The following is a 22,521-nucleotide window of genomic DNA, read 5'->3' as shown; positions in this document are numbered from 1 at the left end:
TGGCATCAGAGTGCACTCCTCTGAAAGAAATGTAAAAATCCGGAAGTTTGGGGCTTTTTGAGACCGCAAAGGGCCCGTTCATGTGAGAATGTGTTGCCCTCAACCACCGCTATCGTGAACCTCCAGTGAGCCTGACTCTGCGTGCCACAACCGCCAGTGACGATCGGCAATGTGAGATCTGCCCTTCATGCTATAGCAACGACAGCTCACAGTGAAAGCCAATGTGAAGCTCCAGCATCGACTGACCATCTGTGACGCCCGACCAGATCTTCACACTATAGCGACAACCGTCCACATCACCAGACCAGCTCTTCGCATATAGTGATGAGCATCCACAAGTATCTCCTCGCAGCATCCTCCACCGTGAATTGGACCCTTTATGCCAGACTTTGAAAAGGTAACTTTTTCCTCGGGACTAACCTAGTGCCTGTATCCAACCCGCGCTCTCTCATAGTTGGCCTGACCTTGTGGCTTTCCCCTGGTCTAGCACGACCAGCTGACTGCCAATGGTGCCTTGTGCTATACCAACATAAACTTTAAAAAGATGGATTTTTGTTGTTTGGTATTATATTATTTATTAAAATGTTCTCTATTTTTCTAAATTGACGTTGGATTTTTATAGTGTCGTGTTTTTGCTTTATTACTGCTTGTGTGCTGCATAAATACTTTACACATTGATTTTAAGTTAAGCCTGACTGCTTATGTGCCAAGCTGCAATATGGTTAAGCACAAGTTAATTCAGTGACTCTTGTGGTTAAACCTGACAGGGACTGTGGTTTTTATTGAAAAGGGTCATCATCCCCCTCAACCAAAACCTCAATGTCATACAACTATGGGAAAAAGCATGTCATGGATACACCCCTGCCTCATTACGTCATCATCGAGGAGGCATAAGATCTTGGTGCAAATCCCTGTCTACAAATGTTTGTAGACAGGGATGTATGTTTTTTAAGTTTTAAAGAAACTTTATTGAAAAGAAAGATTGCCTCAAATAAAGATACAAAATCAGCAATATGGAATACAAGCAATCAATACAAAAAGTGGCAGAATAATACAATATAGAAAGGGGAAAGAGGAGGGGAAAAAGAGAAAAAGAAAGGAGAAAGAGAAAAAGAAAGAAAAGGAAAGGGAAAGACGGGGGAAGGAAAAAGTAAAGAACAAGTCATATATGAAAAGCATCAAAGGCATAAAATATTAGAAGCAGGAAACATGGGAGGTTTCTACATAAATCACTGTAAAATACAAAAAAGGCAATATTTTCTTAAAAAGGAATAAGGCATAATAGGCATATCATGGGGGTTTAGGAACTTCTTCATGGGAAAGGGTATGTAAAGGACCAGATTGAGCAGATATATCTAAAAAATGAGTAACTGGTAACCACAGTAAATCACGTTTGATAGCAAGTTGACTGGGGTATACATAAGCTCTGTCTAGTCTGTGATTGTAGCAAACACCATACCACCAAGCCTGAAAAGAGACATTTGAAGTATTTTTCCAGGACTTAGTGATTTGTTGAAAAGCCCCCGCTAGGAGAAGATCGATAATGGAGGTATTGGAAAAAGAAAGTTGGGAAGACCAGATGTCAGAAAGGCTTCCTAGAAAAATATGGGTAAGTGAGAATGGAAATTGTGTGGAGAAAATAGAATTAATTTGTTGCCATACCTTGGTCCAAAAAACCTGAATGAGAGGACAAGTGAAGAGCATATGTTTAAGGTCGGCATGGGTATGGGGACAGGACCAACATGCAGAAGGAATAGAAGGGTTAATAGCATGCAGTTTAGGGGGACTGATTAAAAGTCGGTTATAGATAAAAAATAATGTCTGGGTGGTATTAGCTGCTCTAGACGATTTTCTTAATTTATTCCAAATGTTATGCCATACTGGAATAGTAAAAGAGGTATCAAGATCAGTTTCCCAATCTTGTTCTGTTTTGGATTTGTCACGGAAGGGATGTATGTTTAAACCCAAGTTCAAGTTCAAGTTCAGATATTTGTATAGCGCACTACTCACCCATAGGGTCTCAAGGCGCTTGTGGGAGGGGGAGCATTATTTATCGAATAGCCAGGTTTTAAGTTCCTTTCTGAAGGAAATGTGGTTCTGTGTGAGGCGGAGGTGAGTGGGGAGAGAGTTCCAGGTCTTGGCCACCAGGTAGGAGAAGGATCTTCCTCCCATGGTGGATCTGTGGATGCACGGAACTGCGGCAAGCGCTTGGTTGGAGGATCTTAGTTGGCGGGTGGGTGTGTAGAAGGACAGTCGTGTGTTGAGGCAATCAGGTCCTAGTTTGTAGAGGGCCTTGTGAGCGTGGGTGAGGAGACGGAATGTTATTCTCTTGTTAACGGGAAGCCAGTGGAGGTCTTTCAGGTGGCCGGTAATGTGAGCTTGGCGAGGGATGTCCAATATGAGTCTGGCTGATGCATTTTGGATGCGTTGGAGTTTTTTCTGTAATTTGGCTGTGGTTCCGGCGTAGAGGGTGTTTCCATAGTCCAGTCGGCTAGTGACCAGTGCGTGGGTGACCGTCTTTCTTGTTTCGGTGGGGATCCAACGGAAGATTTTTTTGAGCATACGGAGTACGTTGAAGCAAGAGGATGAGACGGCGTTAGCTTGTCTGGTCATTGATAGGGAGGAGTCTAGGATGAAGCCCAGGTTGCGTGCATGGTCTGTGGGTATGGGTGCTGTGCCCAGGGCCGATGGCCACCAAGAGTCGTCCCAGGCAGAGGGTGAAGATCCTAGGATGAGAACTTCCGTTTTGTCTGAGTTAAGTTTTAGGCGGCTGTTTTTCATCCATTCGGCTACTTCTTTCATGCCTTCATGAAGATTGGTTTTGGCGGTGTTAGGGTCTTTGGTGAGGGAGAGGATCAGCTGGGTGTCGTCAGCGTAGGAGATGATGTTGAGGTTGTGTTGTCGCGCGATGGATGCAAGGGGGCTCATGTATACGTTGAAGAGGGTGGGGCTGAGTGATGATCCTTGTGGGATTCCGCAGATGACTTCGGTGGCCTCTGACTTGAAAGGGGGGAGTCGGACTCTTTGGGTTCTCCCGGCGAGGAACGAGATGATCCAATCTAATGCTTTTCCTTGTATGCCGATGTTGCTGAGGCGCTGTATGAGGGTGCTATGAAGACTGTGTCGAAGGCGGCGGAGAGGTCGAGTAGGATGAGGGCAGCTGTTTCTCCGTTGTCCAGTAGCATTCGGATGTCATCTGTCGCTGCAATGAGGGCGGTTTCGGTGTTGTGTTTGGCTCGAAAGCCGGACTGTGAGGGGTCGAGGGAGTTGTTGGATTCAAGGAAGGCGGCGAGCTGGCTATTGACGGCTTTCTCAATGACTTTGGCTGGGAAAGGGAGGAGGGAAATGGGGCGGTAGTTCTAAGTTCAGAGGGGTCAGCTGTGGGTTTCTTCAGGAGGGCAGTGAGTTCGGCGTGTTTCCAGCTTTCTGGGAAGGTAGCGGAGTTGAAGGAGCAGTTGATGACATCACGGAGATGGGGTGCGATGATTGAGTCTGCTTTGTTGAAGATGTGGGGGGGACAGGGGTCGGTTGGCGAACCTGAATGGATGGAGTTCATTAGGCGGATGGTGTCTTCGGTGGTGATTGGGTTCCAGGCGTTAAGGTTGTTAGAGAGCTGTTTGGTTTTGGAAGTGGGTGGGGTGGGCTGTTCTTTGGCAATGTTCTTAAAGCTGTTATGTATGTCGGCGATTTTGTTGTAGAAGAAAGAGGATAATGAGTCGCAGAGGTCTTGGGAGGGAGTAATGTCGTTTGAGGCTGCGGTGGGGTTGGTGAATTCTTTGACGATGTTGAATAGTTCCTTGCTGTTATGGGCGTTGTTGTCGAGTCGATTCTTGAATGCTGATTTCTTTGTGGATCGAATCAGCTGGTGGTATTTGCGGGTGGCAGTCTTGAAGGTGGTCATGTTGTCGGTGGTTGGGTTTTTTCTCCATGTTTTCTCGAGAGTACGGCATAACTTCTTGGATTTCTTAAGGTCATCGTTGAACCAGGGGGCCTTTTTGCTGTCTTGTTTGGTTTGATGGTTTTTCAAGGGTGCTAATTCGTCCGCGCTGTGAGTGATCCATTGTTTGAATTTGATGGCAGCTTGGGTTGGGTCCGATGAGAGGGCGGGTGGGTTTTGGTTGAGCGATGTGAGGAGTTGGTCGGTGGTGATTTTGTTCCATTTTCTTCGGGGAATAGGTTGAGGGGGGTTGTGGGTCGGGGTAGTTTTGTAGCTGAAGTGAACACAACTGTGGTCCGTCCAATGGAGAGCTGTGGTGCGATCGAAGGAGATGTGTTTGCTGGAGATGAAGATTGGGTCGAGCGTATGTCCGGCTACATGGGTGGGGGTGTCAACAAGTTGTTTGAGGCCGAGATTGGCCAGGGTGTCAAGAAGGGTGGTGGTGTTGCTGTCGTTCTTCTTTTCCAGGTGGAAGTTGAGGTCTCCCAGTAGAATGTAGTTCTCGGAGGCGAGGGCTTGTGGAGCGATGAAGTCAGTGATGTCTTCGCTGAATTGTTTACGGGTTCCTGGAGGCCTGTAGATGAGGGTGCCTCTGAGTGTGGTCCTAGGGTCGGTGTGGATCTGGAAGTGGAGGTGTTCGGCGGATGTAAGAATATCGTCGGAGCTGGTCGTGATTTTGATGGTGTTCTTGTGGACGATGGCGATGCCTCCTCCTGTTTGGACGGTGCGGTCTTTTCGGATGATCTTGTAATTGGCCGGGATGGCAATGGCGATGTCGGGTGTTGATGAGGCGTTCATCCATGTTTCAGTAAGGAAGGCGACGTCCGGTGATGTTGTGTCGAGTAGATCCCAGAGTTCAGTGGCATGTCTGTGGATCGAGCGGGTGTTCAGCAGGATGCACTTCAGGTGGTTAGAGTCGGGGCTGTGTTTGGGGTTAGTGGAAGTGGTATGGGTCTTGATGCTGGTGAATTTGCAGGAGTGGCAGGCGAAGGGTCCATGGGTGTGTCCTGGGGCAGCTACGCAGCATAGAGGTGTGTGTCCGGGGTTAAGGGCTAGGAGGGTGGCGGCGTCATACGTTAGGCTGGAGGGGTGCGGTTTGTGTGGGCCAGGGGGTCTGGCGCTGGGCGCGGTCCAGGCGCGGAAGGGCTTAAACAGGTTTACCTTTGGCGCACCTTTGGCGTGCATGGGGCGCGATCGCTGCGCGTGAACGCTGCGCGCAAAGGCATCTGTCATAAATGGATAGTGGAAGGGGATGGGCGAGGGAGGGTCAGCTGGGAGGCGGGAGGCGGGCTGGAGGTGCTGGTTAAGGCACAACAAACAAAATGGTGGGGAAATCGAAACTGAGCCTGGGCGAGATTGGAGCACAGGGAGGAGAGACGCTGAGGGCAGTGGCACCGGCACAAACAGAATATAAATATCGAATTACAAAGCCAAACACCAATACAACCTGAGCGCTAGCTGCGAATGCAAAATAAAATGACTGAAATGACACGAAGTAAGAATGCAATTTAAAAGGACACAAAGTGCACGTTTTCAAAGCGGCAGCAGTGGCAGGCAAAACAATGCAGCAATAGCAGGCAGGCGTATAGCGCTACGATACCAAATTCAAGCTGTGCAAAGCGCTATGGCAGTCGGGCAGGGGGCAATGGGAGCGACCGCTTCCTACGAGGTAAGAGAGGTCACTCTTGACTGGTTGCATGGAAATTCCCATGCACCACCCATGGAAAGTAACACAAAGTTGCATTACTTTGAAATATTATCCATTGCAAATCTTAAATTGTGTCAGATAGTAAATCCCACCCTTACATTTTTAGCCAGGTTTGCATCACAAAAGTAACACAAACTCTGCATTAGAAAATCTTTGTACAGGGTTTTGTTTGTTTTAGCGAGTTTTAATGTGTACTGATAATACACCAGTGTACACCAAGAGCCAGATTTACCAATTTCTCAATCAGCGCAGTGTAGCAGCCACAAATGCTGTGCTATGCGTAAAGGGAGAGCAGGAGGGCACAACATTTACTGAAATGGGGCACTCGCCTTCACTCTCCCTCCCCTCCTGTACAACATTCTATGCTTAGACTAATTTTAAAAATTTTCCCACTTTGTATGCATGCTGTACAGTGCAGCACACATGCGAAGTCGGAAAAAAGGAGAAAAGAAACAGTTCTCCTTCATAGCGCCTGGTTGAAGGGTGCGCTCTTTTCTGACGCTAAACCCTGTCTACTTTATCTAGTAAATTGGGTTTAGAGTCAGAAAGCTTGGGATGTTGCATGTGAAAGAAAGCCCGTGCACCACCCTTGGTGCTAAGTAATGTTCACCTTACTTTCACGTTATTTCCAGCTTCTAGTTTAGCACTGGTAAGAACATCGGACAAAAGTAAGGGGCAGATTTATGAAGCCCTTGCGCCTCTTTGCGCTGCAATTGCGTCACTTTATTTGACGCAAGGGCGGCGCAAACAATGCGCCCTATTTACAACGTGACGCATCTAGGAGATGCGTCACGTTGTAAAGCCCTGCGCCATAAGGAGGCGTTGCTGCGCAGGGGGGGGGGGGCGTTCCTGCGCAGAAACGCCTCCTAAAAGTGGCTGAGTGAAATCTATAAGATTTCACTCAGTCACTTTCAGGCCAATGCTGCATCAAACCCCTGCGCCTGCTTGAAGCAGGCGTAGGTCTTGACTCAACATTGTGAAGATGGGGCACCCCGAGCCTTGCTGGAGCTGCGTCGCGCTTGCGACGCAACTCCAGCAATGCACCACCTTTACGGCACAGATGCGTCATGCATCTGTGCCGTTTTTGCCCCATGGTGCGCCGCATTGTAAATGCGGCGCACCATGGGTGGCGGAGCTGTGGCGCACTGTGGCGCACATTAACTGGCGCATCCCTAGGGATGCGCCAGTGAACATAAATCTGCCCCTTAACCCCGAAACACGGCGTAAAATCTTAGTAAATACGCCCCCATGAATTTTCCCAAATAAATGTTTAAGACATGTATGATTCTTATACAATGCTGCCATCTAACGGTTTTCTTTGTAAATACAGTGAGTTGCCTAGAAATATATTCGCTGCTGGTGGAAAACAACAAATGAAAGAATATATTTTTGTTGCAAGGATTACGCACCGCAGCATATATTGCAGTCCCCTACCCCGTTTTTACGCACAAATCTCTTTTACAAAAAACCCATGCAGTTAGAAAAGGAGTGTGGTCTCCATAAAGCGATGTAATCTTTTATTAAACTGACCTGTAGGAGAGAAATCAAGATATCTGTCCTCAAAAATAATAGGAAGAGAATTCCAGTCTCCATCGATGTCCAGGCATTCGGCGGGAAGTGGAGGCATGCTGGTGAGGTATTCAGAATTTCGTACTTCTGTTGAAATTTGATTTTGATTTTGGATCCTGTAAGTCAATTGTGAACAGGGATAAATAAATAAAAAAAATCCCAAATATACATACAATTCATGCATAGTGAATAGAAAATTACATTTGATGTATAAATAGCTCATCCACTTTTTGAAATTATCCGGTGCTCATTGCTCCAAAATTAACCAGGAAACCGACCAGACAGACCCAAACCTTCCACCATTGAAAAAGGGGGAATCGCCTCTTAAACCAGTTAACACCAGTGATCCTCTATGCGTTGGTTGGAAGCTGACAAGTAAAAAGATAAACTTTGGGGTCCTCATTAGGAAAGACTTATAATTCCTGATTCAGCTGGTAAATCCTTACAGACAGAAATAGAAAGTCTGAGGGATGTAGTCATTTTACATAAAGTTCTCGCAAAACTACCCCACATCTTTCTGGGTAAGACAGACTTTAGTCAATCCCAGAGGAAATTATTACTCGAATCTGTGAATCTTTTGCCAAAACTGAGTCAGTAGCAAGGATTTCCAGTGCTATTCCCTATTGCCTATGAAGGATTTTATAACTAAGGCTCCCAGTTTTCCATTTTATTCGATTTTTAGAGATGCAGACAGAAAACAAAAGGAAAGTAGAGACATTTGGTCTTCTTTCTAATGACCCACCATGCTTTTATTCAAGTATTTCTGAACAAAACACTTTGTAGATTGGCAGAATGGAAGTTAAAAGAGTGATGAAATGTTCTTAAATAACTTTAGATGTGCACTTCTTTGTACTATAATTGTAATAGTATTATATGATCATATTGTTATTTTTTTGTGGTTGCTTTATGGTGCTTAAATGCAACTGTAATGAAATTGCGAGAACACATTTATTTGTTATAAATTTGGAACTATATTAGGGGATGTATGGCATTCCAACGCATGCTTTTACATCGCATGCTTTTACAACGCTGTTTTCACAACGCATACCATTACAACGCATAGTGCTTTTAGGCGCTGGATAGTGAATTGTTTAATTTACTATTCCAACTCCAGTCCCCGTGGATAGTAGGGAAGGTGTTGGATAGTACATTAAACACATTCCCTATCCTAGAGCGCCCCCCAGCGCAATTCGTTGTAATGGTTTGCGTTGTAAAAGTTGCGTCGTAAAGGCACTGCGTGGTAAAAGTTGCGTTGTAAAGGATGTTTCCCATATTAGGTATTGTGCCATTTGTTAATGAAACACAAGATACATATACATAAATTCTAACAATATGAGCAAAACATAAATATCGATAAATACAGACATAAAAGTCCAAAATGTAAGTATTATAAAATCAAAGTATCACTCGTAAGTAATAGTATCGGTAAGTGCAGGTGTAAAATAGCTACATCAGTTTTACCCCTATACCAAGCCACGGTCTGGGCTGGTAAGAGCGGTGGGGCCGGGTGGGGTGGGGGGGTATGGGATTTTGACAGTAGACGGCAAGGGAAAATTAAATAAATAATGACATTTCCCCAGCTGCACGGGCCGCGGCTGCGTATACGTTAGAATGAGGGCCTCAACATCTAAGATGAACATTTCTCCTTTCATTTCCTTTCTTTTACACAGCGAGGGACATATTTATGAAATTAGTCACCTGGGAAAGAGCAGGAATGCCCTGTATTTATCAAAATCGACCCATTCCTGTCCTTTCTCTTTGTATTGGTGCAGTTTTGGCAGCCAGGTGCCATCACAGGCACCCTTGCAAAATAGTGCAAGGGTACCTCCTTCCATGAAGGATTGTTTGCGTGCAGGAAGGGACACTTTCCTGCACAAAAACAATCTTGAAAGGCTTTTTCTTTTTTCGGCAGAATGCAGCACACATAGAAAGAGTTAAAAATGAGTAGAAATAAAGATATTTCTTCTCTTTACGCCTCATCATGGGAAGTGTATGATTTTGGTGCCTTCCCATGTTCACAAGTCCTTATATTCTGGGATTGTATCAAAAACTCTGGGAGTTGTGTGGGAATACCCACCACAACACCCATGAAACGCCTTCCTTCAGCAGATTAAGGTAACGCAGCGATTTACACTGGGTTGCATTACTCCAGATTCTTTAAGCCATTCAAAGACACACAAAGTGGCTTTGTGTGACATCATAAATCTGACTTAGAGTCTTGGGTCACGCGTGTATCACTTTGGTGAAAACAGAACGCAAGCCTCTCATAAATATGTCCCTGAATATTTAATCCAACTAGACATGCATTATTTTCAAGGTAAGTGGGAAGCAAAGTGGAGAAGTGTGGCTCACTGGTTAGAGGAGGCAGACCTGGAAGCAGAGGTCAGCTGGGACCAGGGTTCAATTCCCGGCTCGGCGGGGTCTTGAGTCCTAAAATGTCTCGATTCACGGGTTCACACTCTGCGACTGGGCAATAGCTTGCTTAATCTCCACAACGGCCCCTCGCGGCGGGATGCCTGGCTTTCACCTTGCGGATACCCTGCCGGGGTTATCTCACAGGGAAATACCAGGACGGGTTCCCTAAGCAAGCGCTTAGAAACCGCTCGGTGATTTGCGCTATATAAATTCCTGTACATTTACATTTACATTTACAAAGTTCCCAAGTATGGTCCTGTGGGAGCAGATCTACAGAGCATGTTTTGAGCTGCATAGCTATATAGACTTTTAAAGCCTGATTAAGGTGTTGGTGACAATAGAACATTAACTGAGAGCACTTACTTCGGTATGGCTTATCCAAATCAATTTTAAGAATGATGTATAAAGCCTTTTGGATATCATTAATCCAGAGTTTCTCAAAATTACAGGATTGCAAACACAAAAGGCAAACCTAGCTTTGTGTTTTCTTTTGATAAGATCAAATGCTCATCTCTGTTCCTGCTATAATGTGTGTGTGGGGAAGGACGGCTACCTGGGTAGATCTAATTTATAGGTCTTGTGGCAAGTGCTAAATGCAATAAGCATTCTTACTTGAAGCTCGTTCCCAAGCAACATAACATCATCTCCGAATCTTCGACTAGCATCCAGCCCGCAAAATAAACTCCCAGCAGTCACACAGTTCAGACATGACATTTTCCATTTTGTGTACCCTTTGTGAGCAGCCTGCAATTTTCCACTTCGGTGCGTAGTAGTGCTCAATATGCCAGGTGAATGCTGGGCCTGAAACGGATAAGCACTATGGGCATATGTACAAACTGTGTTTGCGATCGGAAACGGACAGATCAGAAAGTATGTCAAAATGCTTTTGCATATTTACAAAATACAAATTACGATTCAGTGAAACATTACTGGATCGCAATCTGTGTCGCAATTCTGTATTTGAAAGGGGTGTGTTTAAGGTGTTCCTTCAAAATACCGAATCTGAATGGGATGTATGAATGTTTTGTGACTAAAGTATGGTTGCAAACCATTCATATTTTACCGACTCCATGAAGATGTTGGCAACCCATTTGCATATGTGAAGGTTTCCCAAAGGGGACTCCTTCCCCTTTGAGAATAGAAAACAAATATTTTTTAAGAGCAGGCAGATGTCCCATCGACCATTGTATACTCATAGAAAATGAAAATTCAAGTTTAATTTTTCCTTTTTAAACGCATCCCATGTTCCTTTAAGCAATATGGGCTGCATTTATTTAAAAAAAAGGTTGCTTTCCTAAAAAACAATCACCGATATGGTGGTCTGCCGGCTGTGATACCTAATGAGTTGCAGACTATGACTTACCTCATTATTGTGCATGAGGCAGGTCAATTTGTGACCCACTAGGAATTGCTTTGCCAAAGATGTAAGTTTTCTTTCATCAGGAATTGTGATTTCCTAAGTGCAATTCAGTAAGAATTGCAATTAACAGATCGCAATTCTAAAATACTGTACATGTAGCCCTACCTCAACATTGTATTAAATGTCTAACAGGCAAACAAATTAGCATACACTTTATTGCAGGGGTGCCCAAAGTCGATCTAGGAGAGCCAAGCCCATGGAAGGCTCTTAGAATTACCGCTTTGTAAACTGTTTCAACTTAGACTTATTGCACGTAAAATGTGGATATCTAGAAATTCCAACATTGAATTCTGTACAGATATAGGACACAGCTTTGTTATTGCATTGAGAAAAGACTTACAGATGCTCTTGGAATGTCAACACTGCTTCCTTCTGGTGCTCTGTGAAGAAAAAGGCCTCAGAGAATCTTCTGACCTGGTTTAAAAATAAGACAGCCGGTTTAATCAGACACACAGCCCAATATTCAGCATTACTAAATTGAACATCTTTGTCATAGGGGTGAGTTGATTAAGTTCTATTTGTTCTATATACTCAATTTACTGAATTATAAAATTGTAAGCATTGCCTCCTTTCAATTCGTCTTTGTCCTCATATTGTGCACTGACAAAGGCACCCACGAAAACCAACCCCCTACCTGTGAAAGTGTGTGGACCATGATTCCATTAGTATTGAAACCACCAAATATGTAAAACTGGTATTAATGATTTCATCAAAGCGTCGATACATCTTGAGAAACCACTATTACACCCTTGGTGTGCCAAAAAGCTTTGCCAAACAGTGTATATGCATGATGCAGTCTTATTGGGAGAGCAGTGTAGCATCAGTGTGCATACAGTAGACTATCAATTTTAAATTCATTTGTAACTTTGAAGATGTGTTTGTGGTGGCTATTATAATGCAACCTCTTTATTAACCAGCGTGGAAAGGTGTGTGACTATGATGTTGTATGTGTTGAACCTGGCAACTTTTGCCATGGTTTCCCCTGTATTTTTGCCTCTGATCTCCTGTATTTTTTTACCATGTGCTGCATTTCATTGTTGCTGGATTTAGGACTCAGGGCACTTTACCACTGCTGACTAGTGCATATGTGCAAATGCTTCCGGTCTAAAATGTAATGATTATTGGTTTCCCCATGAGGGGTATATTTGATTTACTAGTAAGTCCCTAGTACAGTGCCCAAGGGGTGCCCAGGGCCTGTAATTCAAATGCTAATAGGCGGGCTTTTAGTAGTGATTGTGCCACCCACATGCGTAGCCTTGCATACATTTCTCAGACCAGCCACTGCAGTGTCTGTGTGTGCAGTTTTAAACTGCCATTTGGGCCTGGTAAGTGCACCCACTTGCTCGGCCCAAACTTTCCCTTTTTTTTTTTTTTTGGGAAGCAAAAACTTTTATTGCATCATTTACAATACACTGCGGAGTGCCTACAACCCGATGGGCCGGCCGCTATAGCGTATTCGAGCTGTTAATACAACACCACATAGATTTCAAAGGAGTACTCAACATTGCAACATTCAATACAGGTGTCTCAAGGGCAGGGTGTGGCAAGTAATGCAGTTTACCCGAAATAAGTGGTTTTAGATTTCCCATTTTTACAACCAAGAAAACAAACAAAGTAACTGTGTGGAACACAAGTGTGGTCATTCCTATTCGAATATTGATCATCTATGCGTAATTTCCCTAGGTTTCCCATGATAGATCCTAGCGTTGGCACCTCAATCTCCATAAGGGTCTAATCTATAACTAGTCTTGTATGCCTTGAACTTATAATCTCGCGTGTTTCCGGCCCAGTAATCTAGCAAGGCCACTCAGTGAGGATCTCCTTTTCTAAATCCCATTTCTCTTGCTCTCCCACAACATGTCACGACCCGTCACTCCTCCCCTTCATCATCTGATTCGTCTGGTTCAGCCTCTGGCAGGGGGTCACATATCTCGCCTCTATATACATTCCATTTAGACCAGATCTTATTCCATTTCCCCGGGCAGGCACGGTTTGAATATACCGCCCTTTCTGTCACCATCACCTTATCCATATTTGAGCACCAGTGCGACTTGGTTGGTACTTCTGGCACCCCCCAGCGCTGCGCAATATCCCCCTTCGCCACCATCAGCCCCAACGCAACCCAAATCCGTCCGAATCTGGAGAGATCCGTAGGTTCCCATACGTTTAGAAGGCACATCTTCGGGTCATGCAACAGTGTAGTTTCCAGTAGAATTCTGCAATGGATCGCACTCCGCTAGCCCCTCCTCCGGGTCGCCCCTAAGCACTCTGGTATTTGAAGTGCGTGTAGTTCGAAGAATAAAAGTCAAGTTCATAAGTGGTTCACCAAAGTTGGTGCGAGTAGGTACTCGTTGTTCCCAAAATTTCTAGACCCAAGACATGGCTCGGGTTTCGGGATAGTTTCCCTCATCAGTAGAGAACAAGTATGGGGTGGATGAGAAGGCCGCCAAGTAACCGTCACAGGCCTCGATGCCTCTCTGGCTCGCAGGGCGTCTCCAGAAGCTCGTCACTTGGCGCTCAAGGGAGCGATAAGTAGAATTCTGCAATGGATCGCACTCCGCTAGCCCCTCCTCCGGGTCGCCCCTAAGCACTCTGGTATTTGAAGTGCGTGTAGTTCGAAGAATAAAAGTCAAGTTCATAAGTGGTTCACCAAAGTTGGTGCGAGTAGGTACTCGTTGTTCCCAAAATCTCTAGACCCAAGACATGGCTCAGGTTTCGGGATAGTTTCCCTCATCAGTAGAGAACAAGTATGGGGTGGATGAGAAGGCCGCCAAGTAACCGTCACAGGCCTCGATGCCTCTCTGGCTCGCCGGGCGTCTCCAGAAGCTCGTCAGCTTGGCGCTCAAGGGAGCGATAAGTAGAATTCTGCAATGGATCGCACTCCGCTAGCCCCTCCTCCGGGTCGCCCCTAAGCACTCTGGTATTTGAAGTGCGTGTAGTTCGAAGAATAAAAGTCAAGTTCATAAGTGGTTCACCAAAGTTGGTGCGAGTAGGTACTCGTTGTTCCCAAAATCTCTAGACCCAAGACATGGCTCGGGTTTCGGGATAGTTTCCCTCATCAGTAGAGAACAAGTATGGGGTGGATGAGAAGGCCGCCAAGTAACCGTCACAGGCCTCGATGCCTCTCTGGCTCGCAGGGCGTCTCCAGAAGCTCGTCAGCTTGGCGCTCAAGGGAGCGATAAGTAGAATTCTGCAATGGATCGCACTCCGCTAGCCCCTCCTCCGGGTCGCCCCTAAGCACTCTGGTATTTGAAGTGCGTGTAGTTCGAAGAATAAAAGTCGAGTTCATAAGTGGTTCACCAAAGTTGGTGCGAGTAGGTACTCGTTGTTCCCAAAATCTCTAGACCCAAGACATGGCTCGGGTTTCGGGATAGTTTCCCTCATCAGTAGAGAACAAGTATGGGGTGGATGAGAAGGCCGCCAAGTAACCGTCACAGGCCTCGATGCCTCTCTGGCTCGCAGGGCGTCTCCAGAAGCTCGTCAGCTTGGCGCTCAAGGGAGCGATAAGTAGAATTCTGCAATGGATCGCACTCCGCTAGCCCCTCCTCCGGGTCGCCCCTAAGCACTCTGGTATTTGAAGTGCGTGTAGTTCGAAGAATAAAAGTCAAGTTAATAAGTGGTTCACCAAAGTTGGTGCGAGTAGGTACTAGTTGTTCCCAAAATCTCTAGACCCAAGACATGGCTCGGGTTTCGGGATAGATTCCCTCATCAGTAGAGAACAAGTATGGGGTGGATGAGAAGGCCGCCAAGTAACCGTCACAGGCCTCGATGCCTCTCTGGCTCGCAGGGCGTCTCCAGAAGCTCGTCAGCTTGGCGCTCAAGGGAGCGATAAGTAGAATTCTGCAATGGATCGCACTCCGCTAGCCCCTCCTCCGGGTCGCCCCTAAGCACTCTGGTATTTGAAGTGCGTGTAGTTCGAAGAATAAAAGTCAAGTTCATAAGTGGTTCACCAAAGTTGGTGCGAGTAGGTACTCGTTGTTCCCAAAATCTCTAGACCCAAGACATGGCTCGGGTTTCGGGATAGTTTCCCTCATCAGTAGAGAACAAGTATGGGGTGGATGAGAAGGCCGCCAAGTAACCGTCACAGGCCTCGATGCCTCTCTGGCTCGCAGGGCATCTCCAGAAGCTCGTCAGCTTGGCGCTCAAGGGAGCGATAAGTAGAATTCTGCAATGGATCGCACTCCGCTAGCCCCTCCTCCGGGTCGCCCCTAAGCACTCTGGTATTTGAAGTGCGTGTAGTTCGAAGAATAAAAGTCAAGTTCATAAGTGGTTCACCAAAGTTGGTGCGAGTAGGTACTCGTTGTTCCCAAAATCTCTAGACCCAAGACATGGCTCGGGTTTCGGGATAGATTCCCTCATCAGTAGAGAACAAGTATGGGGTGGATGAGAAGGCCGCCAAGTAACCGTCACAGGCCTCGATGCCTCTCTGGCTCGCAGGGCGTCTCCAGAAGCTCGTCAGCTTGGCGCTCAAGGGAGCGATAAGTAGAATTCTGCAATGGATCGCACTCCGCTAGCCCCTCCTCCGGGTCGCCCCTAAGCACTCTGGTATTTGAAGTGCGTGTAGTTCGAAGAATAAAAGTCAAGTTCATAAGTGGTTCACCAAAGTTGGTGCGAGTAGGTACTCGTTGTTCCCAAAATCTCTAGACCCAAGACATGGCTCGGGTTTCGGGATAGTTTCCCTCATCAGTAGAGAACAAGTATGGGGTGGATGAGAAGGCCGCCAAGTAACCGTCACAGGCCTCGATGCCTCTCTGGCTCGCAGGGCATCTCCAGAAGCTCGTCAGCTTGGCGCTCAAGGGAGCGATAAGTAGAATTCTGCAATGGATCGCACTCCGCTAGCCCCTCCTCCGGGTCGCCCCTAAGCACTCTGGTATTTGAAGTGCGTGTAGTTCGAAGAATAAAAGTCAAGTTCATAAGTGGTTCACCAAAGTTGGTGCGAGTAGGTACTCGTTGTTCCCAAAATCTCTAGACCCAAGACATGGCTCGGGTTTCGGGATAGTTTCCCTCATCAGTAGAGAACAAGTATGGGGTGGATGAGAAGGCCGCCAAGTAACCGTCACAGGCCTCGATGCCTCTCTGGCTCGCAGGGCGTCTCCAGAAGCTCGTCAGCTTGGCGCTCAAGGGAGCGATAAGTAGAATTCTGCAATGGATCGCACTCCGCTAGCCCCTCCTCCGGGTCGCCCCTAAGCACTCTGGTATTTGAAGTGCGTGTAGTTCGAAGAATAAAAGTCAAGTTCATAAGTGGTTCACCAAAGTTGGTGCGAGTAGGTACTCGTTGTTCCCAAAATCTCTAGACCCAAGACATGGCTCGGGTTTCGGGATAGTTTCCCTCATCAGTAGAGAACAAGTATGGGGTGGATGAGAAGGCCGCCAAGTAACCGTCACAGGCCTCGATGCCTCTCTGGCTCGCAGGGCGTCTCCAGAAGCTCGTCAGCTTGGCGCTCAAGGGAGCGATAAGTAGAATTCTGCAATGGATCGCACTCCGCTAGCCCCTCCTCCGGGTCGCCCCTAAGCACTCTGGTATTTGAAGTGCGTGTAGTTCGAAGAATAAAAGTCAAGTTCATAAGTGGTTCACCAAAGTTGGTGCGAGTAGGTACTCGTTGTTCCCAAAATCTCTAGACCCAAGACATGGCTCGGGTTTCGGGATAGTTTCCCTCATCAGTAGAGAACAAGTATGGGGTGGATGAGAAGGCCGCCAAGTAACCGTCACAGGCCTCGATGCCTCTCTGGCTCGCAGGGCGTCTCCAGAAGCTCGTCAGCTTGGCGCTCAAGGGAGCGATAAGTAGAATTCTGCAATGGATCGCACTCCGCTAGCCCCTCCTCCGGGTCGCCCCTAAGCACTCTGGTATTTGAAGTGCGTGTAGTTCGAAGAATAAAAGTCAAGTTCATAAGTGGTTCACCAAAGTTGGTGCGAGTAGGTACTCGTTGTTCCCAAAATCTCTAGACCCAAGACATGGCTCGGGTTTCGGGATAGTTTCCCTCATCAGTAGAGAACAAGTATGGGGTGGATGAGAAGGCCGCCAAGTAACCGTCACAGGCCTCGATGCCTCTCTGGCTCGCAGGGCGTCTCCAGAAGCTCGTCAGCTTGGCGCTCAAGGGAGCGATAAGTAGAATTCTGCAATGGATCGCACTCCGCTAGCCCCTCCTCTGGGTCGCCCCTAAGCACTCTGGTATTTGAAGTGCGTGTAGTTCGAAGAATAAAAGTCAAGTTCATAAGTGGTTCACCAAAGTTGGTGCGAGTAGGTACTCGTTGTTCCCAAAATCTCTAGACCCAAGACATGGCTCGGGTTTCGGGATAGTTTCCCTCATCAGCAGAGAACAAGTATGGGGTGGATGAGAAGGCCGCCAAGTAACCGTCACAGGCCTCGATGCCTCTCTGGCTCGCAGGGCATCTCCAGAAGCTCGTCAGCTTGGCGCTCAAGGGAGCGATAAGTAGAATTCTGCAATGGATCGCACTCCGCTAGCCCCTCCTCCGGGTCGCCCCTAAGCACTCTGGTGTTTGAAGTGCGTGTAGTTCGAAGAATAAAAGTCAAGTTCATAAGTGGTTCACCAAAGTTGGTGCGAGTAGGTACTCGTTGTTCCCAAAATCTCTAGACCCAAGACATGGCTCGGGTTTCGGGATAGTTTCCCTCATCAGTAGAGAACAAGTATGGGGTGGATGAGAAGGCCGCCAAGTAACCGTCACAGGCCTCGATGCCTCTCTGGCTCGCAGGGCGTCTCCAGAAGCTCGTCAGCTTGGCGCTCAAGGGAGCGATAAGTAGAATTCTGCAATGGATCGCACTCCGCTAGCCCCTCCTCCGGGTCGCCCCTAAGCACTCTGGTATTTGAAGTGCGTGTAGTTCGAAGAATAAAAGTCAAGTTCATAAGTGGTTCACCAAAGTTGGTGCGAGTAGGTACTCGTTGTTCCCAAAATCTCTAGACCCAAGACATGGCTCGGGTTTCGGGATAGTTTCCCTCATCAGTAGAGAACAAGTATGGGGTGGATGAGAAGGCCGCCAAGTAACCGTCACAGGCCTCGATGCCTCTCTGGCTCGCAGGGCGTCTCCAGAAGCTCGTCAGCTTGGCGCTCAAGGGAGCGATAAGTAGAATTCTGCAATGGATCGCACTCCGCTAGCCCCTCCTCCGGGTCGCCCCTAAGCACTCTGGTATTTGAAGTGCGTGTAGTTCGAAGAATAAAAGTCAAGTTCATAAGTGGTTCACCAAAGTTGGTGCGAGTAGGTACTCGTTGTTCCCAAAATCTCTAGACCCAAGACATGGCTCGGGTTTCGGGATAGTTTCCCTCATCAGTAGAGTTTCCAGTTTCCAGTGTCTGTGAGATCGTGCGAAGTATCTGTTTCCAGTAGTCTTGGATTCGGGGGCAGTCCCATATGGTATGGAAGAATGTACCCTCTTCCCCACACCCACGAAGGCAGTAAGGGTGTTCTACCCTGTGTATGCGGTGTAACAGTGTTCTAGTGTAGTACACCCTATGTATTATTTTCAATTGTACCAGTCGTAGTCTCGCAGAGATGCCTACCTCCCTAGGCGATGCCAGTGCCTCATTCCACTCGTGTTCATCCATCTCGCTAGTGTCCTCCTCCCACTTTATCTTTAACGTCAGTGTAGGGTCTGGGAAATTGTTCATCAGTTTACGATAAGTAAGGGATGTTGCGCGTTCAATCATGAATTCCGTAAGAAGGCGGTCCTCCAGTGGGGACGACTCAGGCAGGTCAGTGTCTACGGGCAAAACCGCCAGTAATGCATGCCTTATCTGGACGTATCTATACAATTCCCTCTCGTTGAGATCATACAATTCTTTCAGTCTATTGAAGGGTATTACCCCTCCCTTTTCCCAAAGATCTCCCACCGTGGAGATCCCTATAGTGTCCCAGTGCGAAAATCCTTTGCTGTTTCTTAGGTGTCCGAGGACTCGAGAGTCCCACAGTGGGGTTAGCTTGGTGATTTTCCCTTTCCAGCCCAGAGCGGCTGTCGCTGTGTGCCAGATTGTGACCGTTAACCTGGTGGGTCCCACTAAAGTGCGGATTTTACGGCGGTCATATAGCGGAGTTAACATGCTGACCGTGCCCAGTTGACCCCTGTCAGCCTGAAAGGCTGGCTCGTCGTGGGAAGCGTATATTCAGTGGTTGATGGGCTTAAGGTGCGCTGCCCAATAGTAAAGTTTTAAATTGGGCAGGGCAATGCCGCCATCAAACCAACCTCTATGTAGTTTTGATTGGGCGATACGAGCAGAGTGGGTCCCCCATAGGAGGTTGGAGACCAACGCTGCGACTGTCTGAAAGAATTTAGGTGCTATCGGGTAAGGCGTGTTCGCAAGGACATATAAAAATCTGGGCAGAGCCATCATTTTGTAAAGTGCAGCTCGTCCCAGGAGCGTTAGTGGAAGTTCCGACCAGAATTTGACATCTCGCCTGAGCCTATCTAAGTGGGGTTTCAGATTTTTGTCACCGAATTCTACGGGGTCTCTAGTGATGTGAATGCCTAAATATTTGAACGATGAGCCTGCCATCCGTAGAGGACAATGCAGGTCGAGGGCCGGAGACTGCCCCCTCAGAACATATAGTTCCGATTTATTCCAATTCAATGTGTATCCCGAGATTTTGCCATGAGCGTCGCAGAGCCGTAATAGGGCTGGCACGCCATCGTCGGGATTAGTTAGATAGATCAGCATGTCGTCAGCGTACAGCGACAGCCGGTCCTCCCAGCCCTCCCTCCAGCAGATGCCCTTAAGCAGAGGCGGGTTCTAATGAGCGTGGCGAGTGGTTCCAGCGAAATCGCAAATAGCAAGGGGGAGAGGGGACATCCCTGTCTCGTGCCTCTCCCCAGCGAGAACATCCGCGAAGTATGACCATTGGCTACCACTCTTGCCACCGGGTCAGTATATAACAGTCTGACCCATGCAATAAATCGGGGTCCAAATCCCAGGTGGGACAGCGCCTCAAACAAGTACGGCCATTCCACCAGGTCAAACGCCATCTTGGCATCAAGGGCTAATATCACTGCCTGGGACGGTATCGAGTCTGCTCTGGCTAGTACCCCGTGTAGGCGTCGCAAATTCAACGCAGTGTTTCTGTGTGGCATAAACCCGGATTGATCCGGGTGTATCAGAGAAGACAAATGGGGCAAGAGTCTCATCGCCAGGAGTTTAGCGAGTATTTTTGCTTCTGCATTGAGCAGTGAAATGGGGCAGTAAGAAGAACAGTCTTCCGGCGGTTTGTCCGGTTTGGGGATAGTCACTATAGTCGCTACTCTTTGGTCTGGCGGGAGCGTGCCTTTTCTCTGACATTCTTTAAACATTCCCAGTAGATATGGACTGAGAGTCTCAGGTATTGCTTGATACCATTCTACCGGTATCCCGTTAGGCCCCATAGCCTTACCCGGGTTCAAGGCACGAATAGCCATCTGTATTTCTTCCGCGGTGATATCGGCCTCCAGGTCACCGGACACCTCCGAGGACAATGTTTGGACCTCGATCGGCGCCAGCACGTCTCTGGCCATTTCTGGGGTGATCACATGGTCAGGGGTATATACCTGCTCAAAGTGGTCCGCAAGCAGATCCACAATTTGTTCTGGGTCAGTATGCAGTGTTCCATATTCGTCCCTTAGACATGGGATTCCCCTAGAATTCCCTTCCCGCTTGTTGAGCCACGGCCAGTAGTTTCCCGGCCTTATCACCCACTTCATAGATCCTGTTCTGGGTGTCAGTCAGACGACCTTTGACATGCATACGTAGGTGGTCGTTGTAAAGCTGTTGTTGCAGTGTCAGTGCGTGTAGAGTGGAAGGAGTGGGGCCTTGTTCGTGTACCTTCGTCAATTCCTGCAAAGTCAGATCTATACCATCTAGTTCCCGAGAACGTTCGCACCGGTAACCTGTGATTGTGTGTATGGCTTCCCCCCGTAGGACCGTCTTATATGCCTCCCACAGTATCTCGGTGGAGCTTACTGAATTTATATTTTCAGTGAAGTATCGTGACGTTGCCTTTTTGAGAGCTTTACGGACTTGGGGAATCTTGAGGTAAGTAGCCAGTATGGGGTACATGCGCCTGCGCGTTCGTGTCTGTGAGGAGAGTGTGAGTGTAAGTGGAGAGTGATCTGAGATCCCTCGCGGGTGAATTGTCATTGTATCTACATGTTGGAGACCGTCTCCCAGAGTCAAAAAGTGGTCAATTCTCGACAAACTCCCATGTACTGTGGAGTGAAAGATGTATTGTTCAGCGCTGGGGTAGAGGTGCCTCCAAATATCTGTCAGGCCTATGGCTGTTAAGAATCGTTGGAGGCGGGGGATTCCTCCCATGGGGGCCGGTATGGGGAACCTGTCGAGTTGGGTGTCTAGAATCGCGTTAAAATTCCCCACCCAGGATAACTTCCCCTTCAGGGAGAGCCAGAATAAAATCCCCCAATTTAGGGAGTTGTACTGAGTGCAATGCTGGCGGAATATATACTGAAACCAGGTTAAGAAGCTTCCCCTCCCACTGCCCCTGAAGGGCTGCAAAACAGCCTTGGTCATCAGTTTTCGTAAGTAGGGGGATGAAGCGTGTGTTTTTCTGTATCAGGATACCGGTTCCCCTGGATCCTGACGTGAATTCTGAATGGACTATCATCTTGTATCCTCGTCTATCTAAGGCTTTAACCGTACCCCCTGTTAAATGCGTTTCTTGCAGCAATGCTATCGTTGGTTTCTGTCTCCTAATTGCAGTAAGGACCAACCCCCGTTTAACCTTGTCCCCCAGCCCTCTCACGTTCCAGGACATGATACTCAATGCAGAGCAGTGTGTTTCTTCATCTACCTCACTCCTCTCAGGAAGTAAAACTTCTGCCATTGGATATTCTGGGGTTAATAGTGTAATGATGGGGAAGTGTGGTTCGGGTGCCGGGCGTATAATTGCCCATGAGGGATTTAGAAGACCAAATGAAAGAGTCCTCTACCCGTCCTCCCTTCCCCCCTTGGGTTGCTCCATTGTCCAATGTTCTGCTGGGAGCCGTACCCTCTTGCTCACTGCTTCTGCCTAGTCTAGATTCACATGGAAGTCTAGGTACCTTCCTTGACCGTGAAAGTGTGTTCCTAACTGTAACAAAACCATCCCCCCCCAACTCCCCCTCCCTGCATCCCTGCCTAACGGACTTTCAACTGCCCGCCTCCCCAACTGAGCAGAGCGCTTTACCCATCCCGCAACCAGAGTACTTGCGTGTAAGGGGGAGAGTGTCTCCCCGAGCAGGCGGCATCCCTGCGTGCTTCCGGGATAGTGTCGCCAGAGTCCAAATGCAGCTGTAGAGTGATGCGTCGACGATCAGCAATCTTTACCAAAGCCCTTTTCCGAGTAGGGGTCACTCCTCACCGCCAGCTCCTGCAAATCCATGTGAGGGCGATCCCTCCGCCCCACCTCGACTGGAAGACTGTGAGCCTGTCCCGTTGTTCCCTCCGCGTTTGTGATGTTGTCTGGGTGGTTTCCGCTGTCGGTCCACAGTATGCCATCC

General features: G+C 47.6%; 1 protein-coding gene across 2 annotated transcripts in view; it reads right to left on the bottom strand.

The window, feature by feature from the left end:
• FAM135B (family with sequence similarity 135 member B) overlaps positions 1-22,521 on the bottom strand; it is a 1,359,155-nt gene that overhangs the window by 119,586 nt on the left and 1,217,048 nt on the right. For both annotated transcript variants that reach the window (XM_078686705.1, XM_078686706.1), the window contains 2 exons: positions 11,390-11,463; positions 7,176-7,330 (listed from right to left, as the gene is read on the bottom strand). In XM_078686705.1, coding sequence (XP_078542831.1) covers positions 7,176-7,330; positions 11,390-11,463 — 229 coding nt within the window. The remainder of the gene's footprint in view (positions 1-7,175; positions 7,331-11,389; positions 11,464-22,521) is intronic.

The sequence above is a fragment of the Lissotriton helveticus genome, chromosome 4_1 (assembly GCF_964261635.1).
Source record: "Lissotriton helveticus chromosome 4_1, aLisHel1.1, whole genome shotgun sequence".
In the NCBI taxonomy this organism is placed as follows: Eukaryota; Metazoa; Chordata; class Amphibia; order Caudata; family Salamandridae; genus Lissotriton; species Lissotriton helveticus.
The sequence above is the reverse complement of the archived record's forward strand: the minus strand, read 5'-3'. Positions and strand labels throughout refer to the sequence as shown.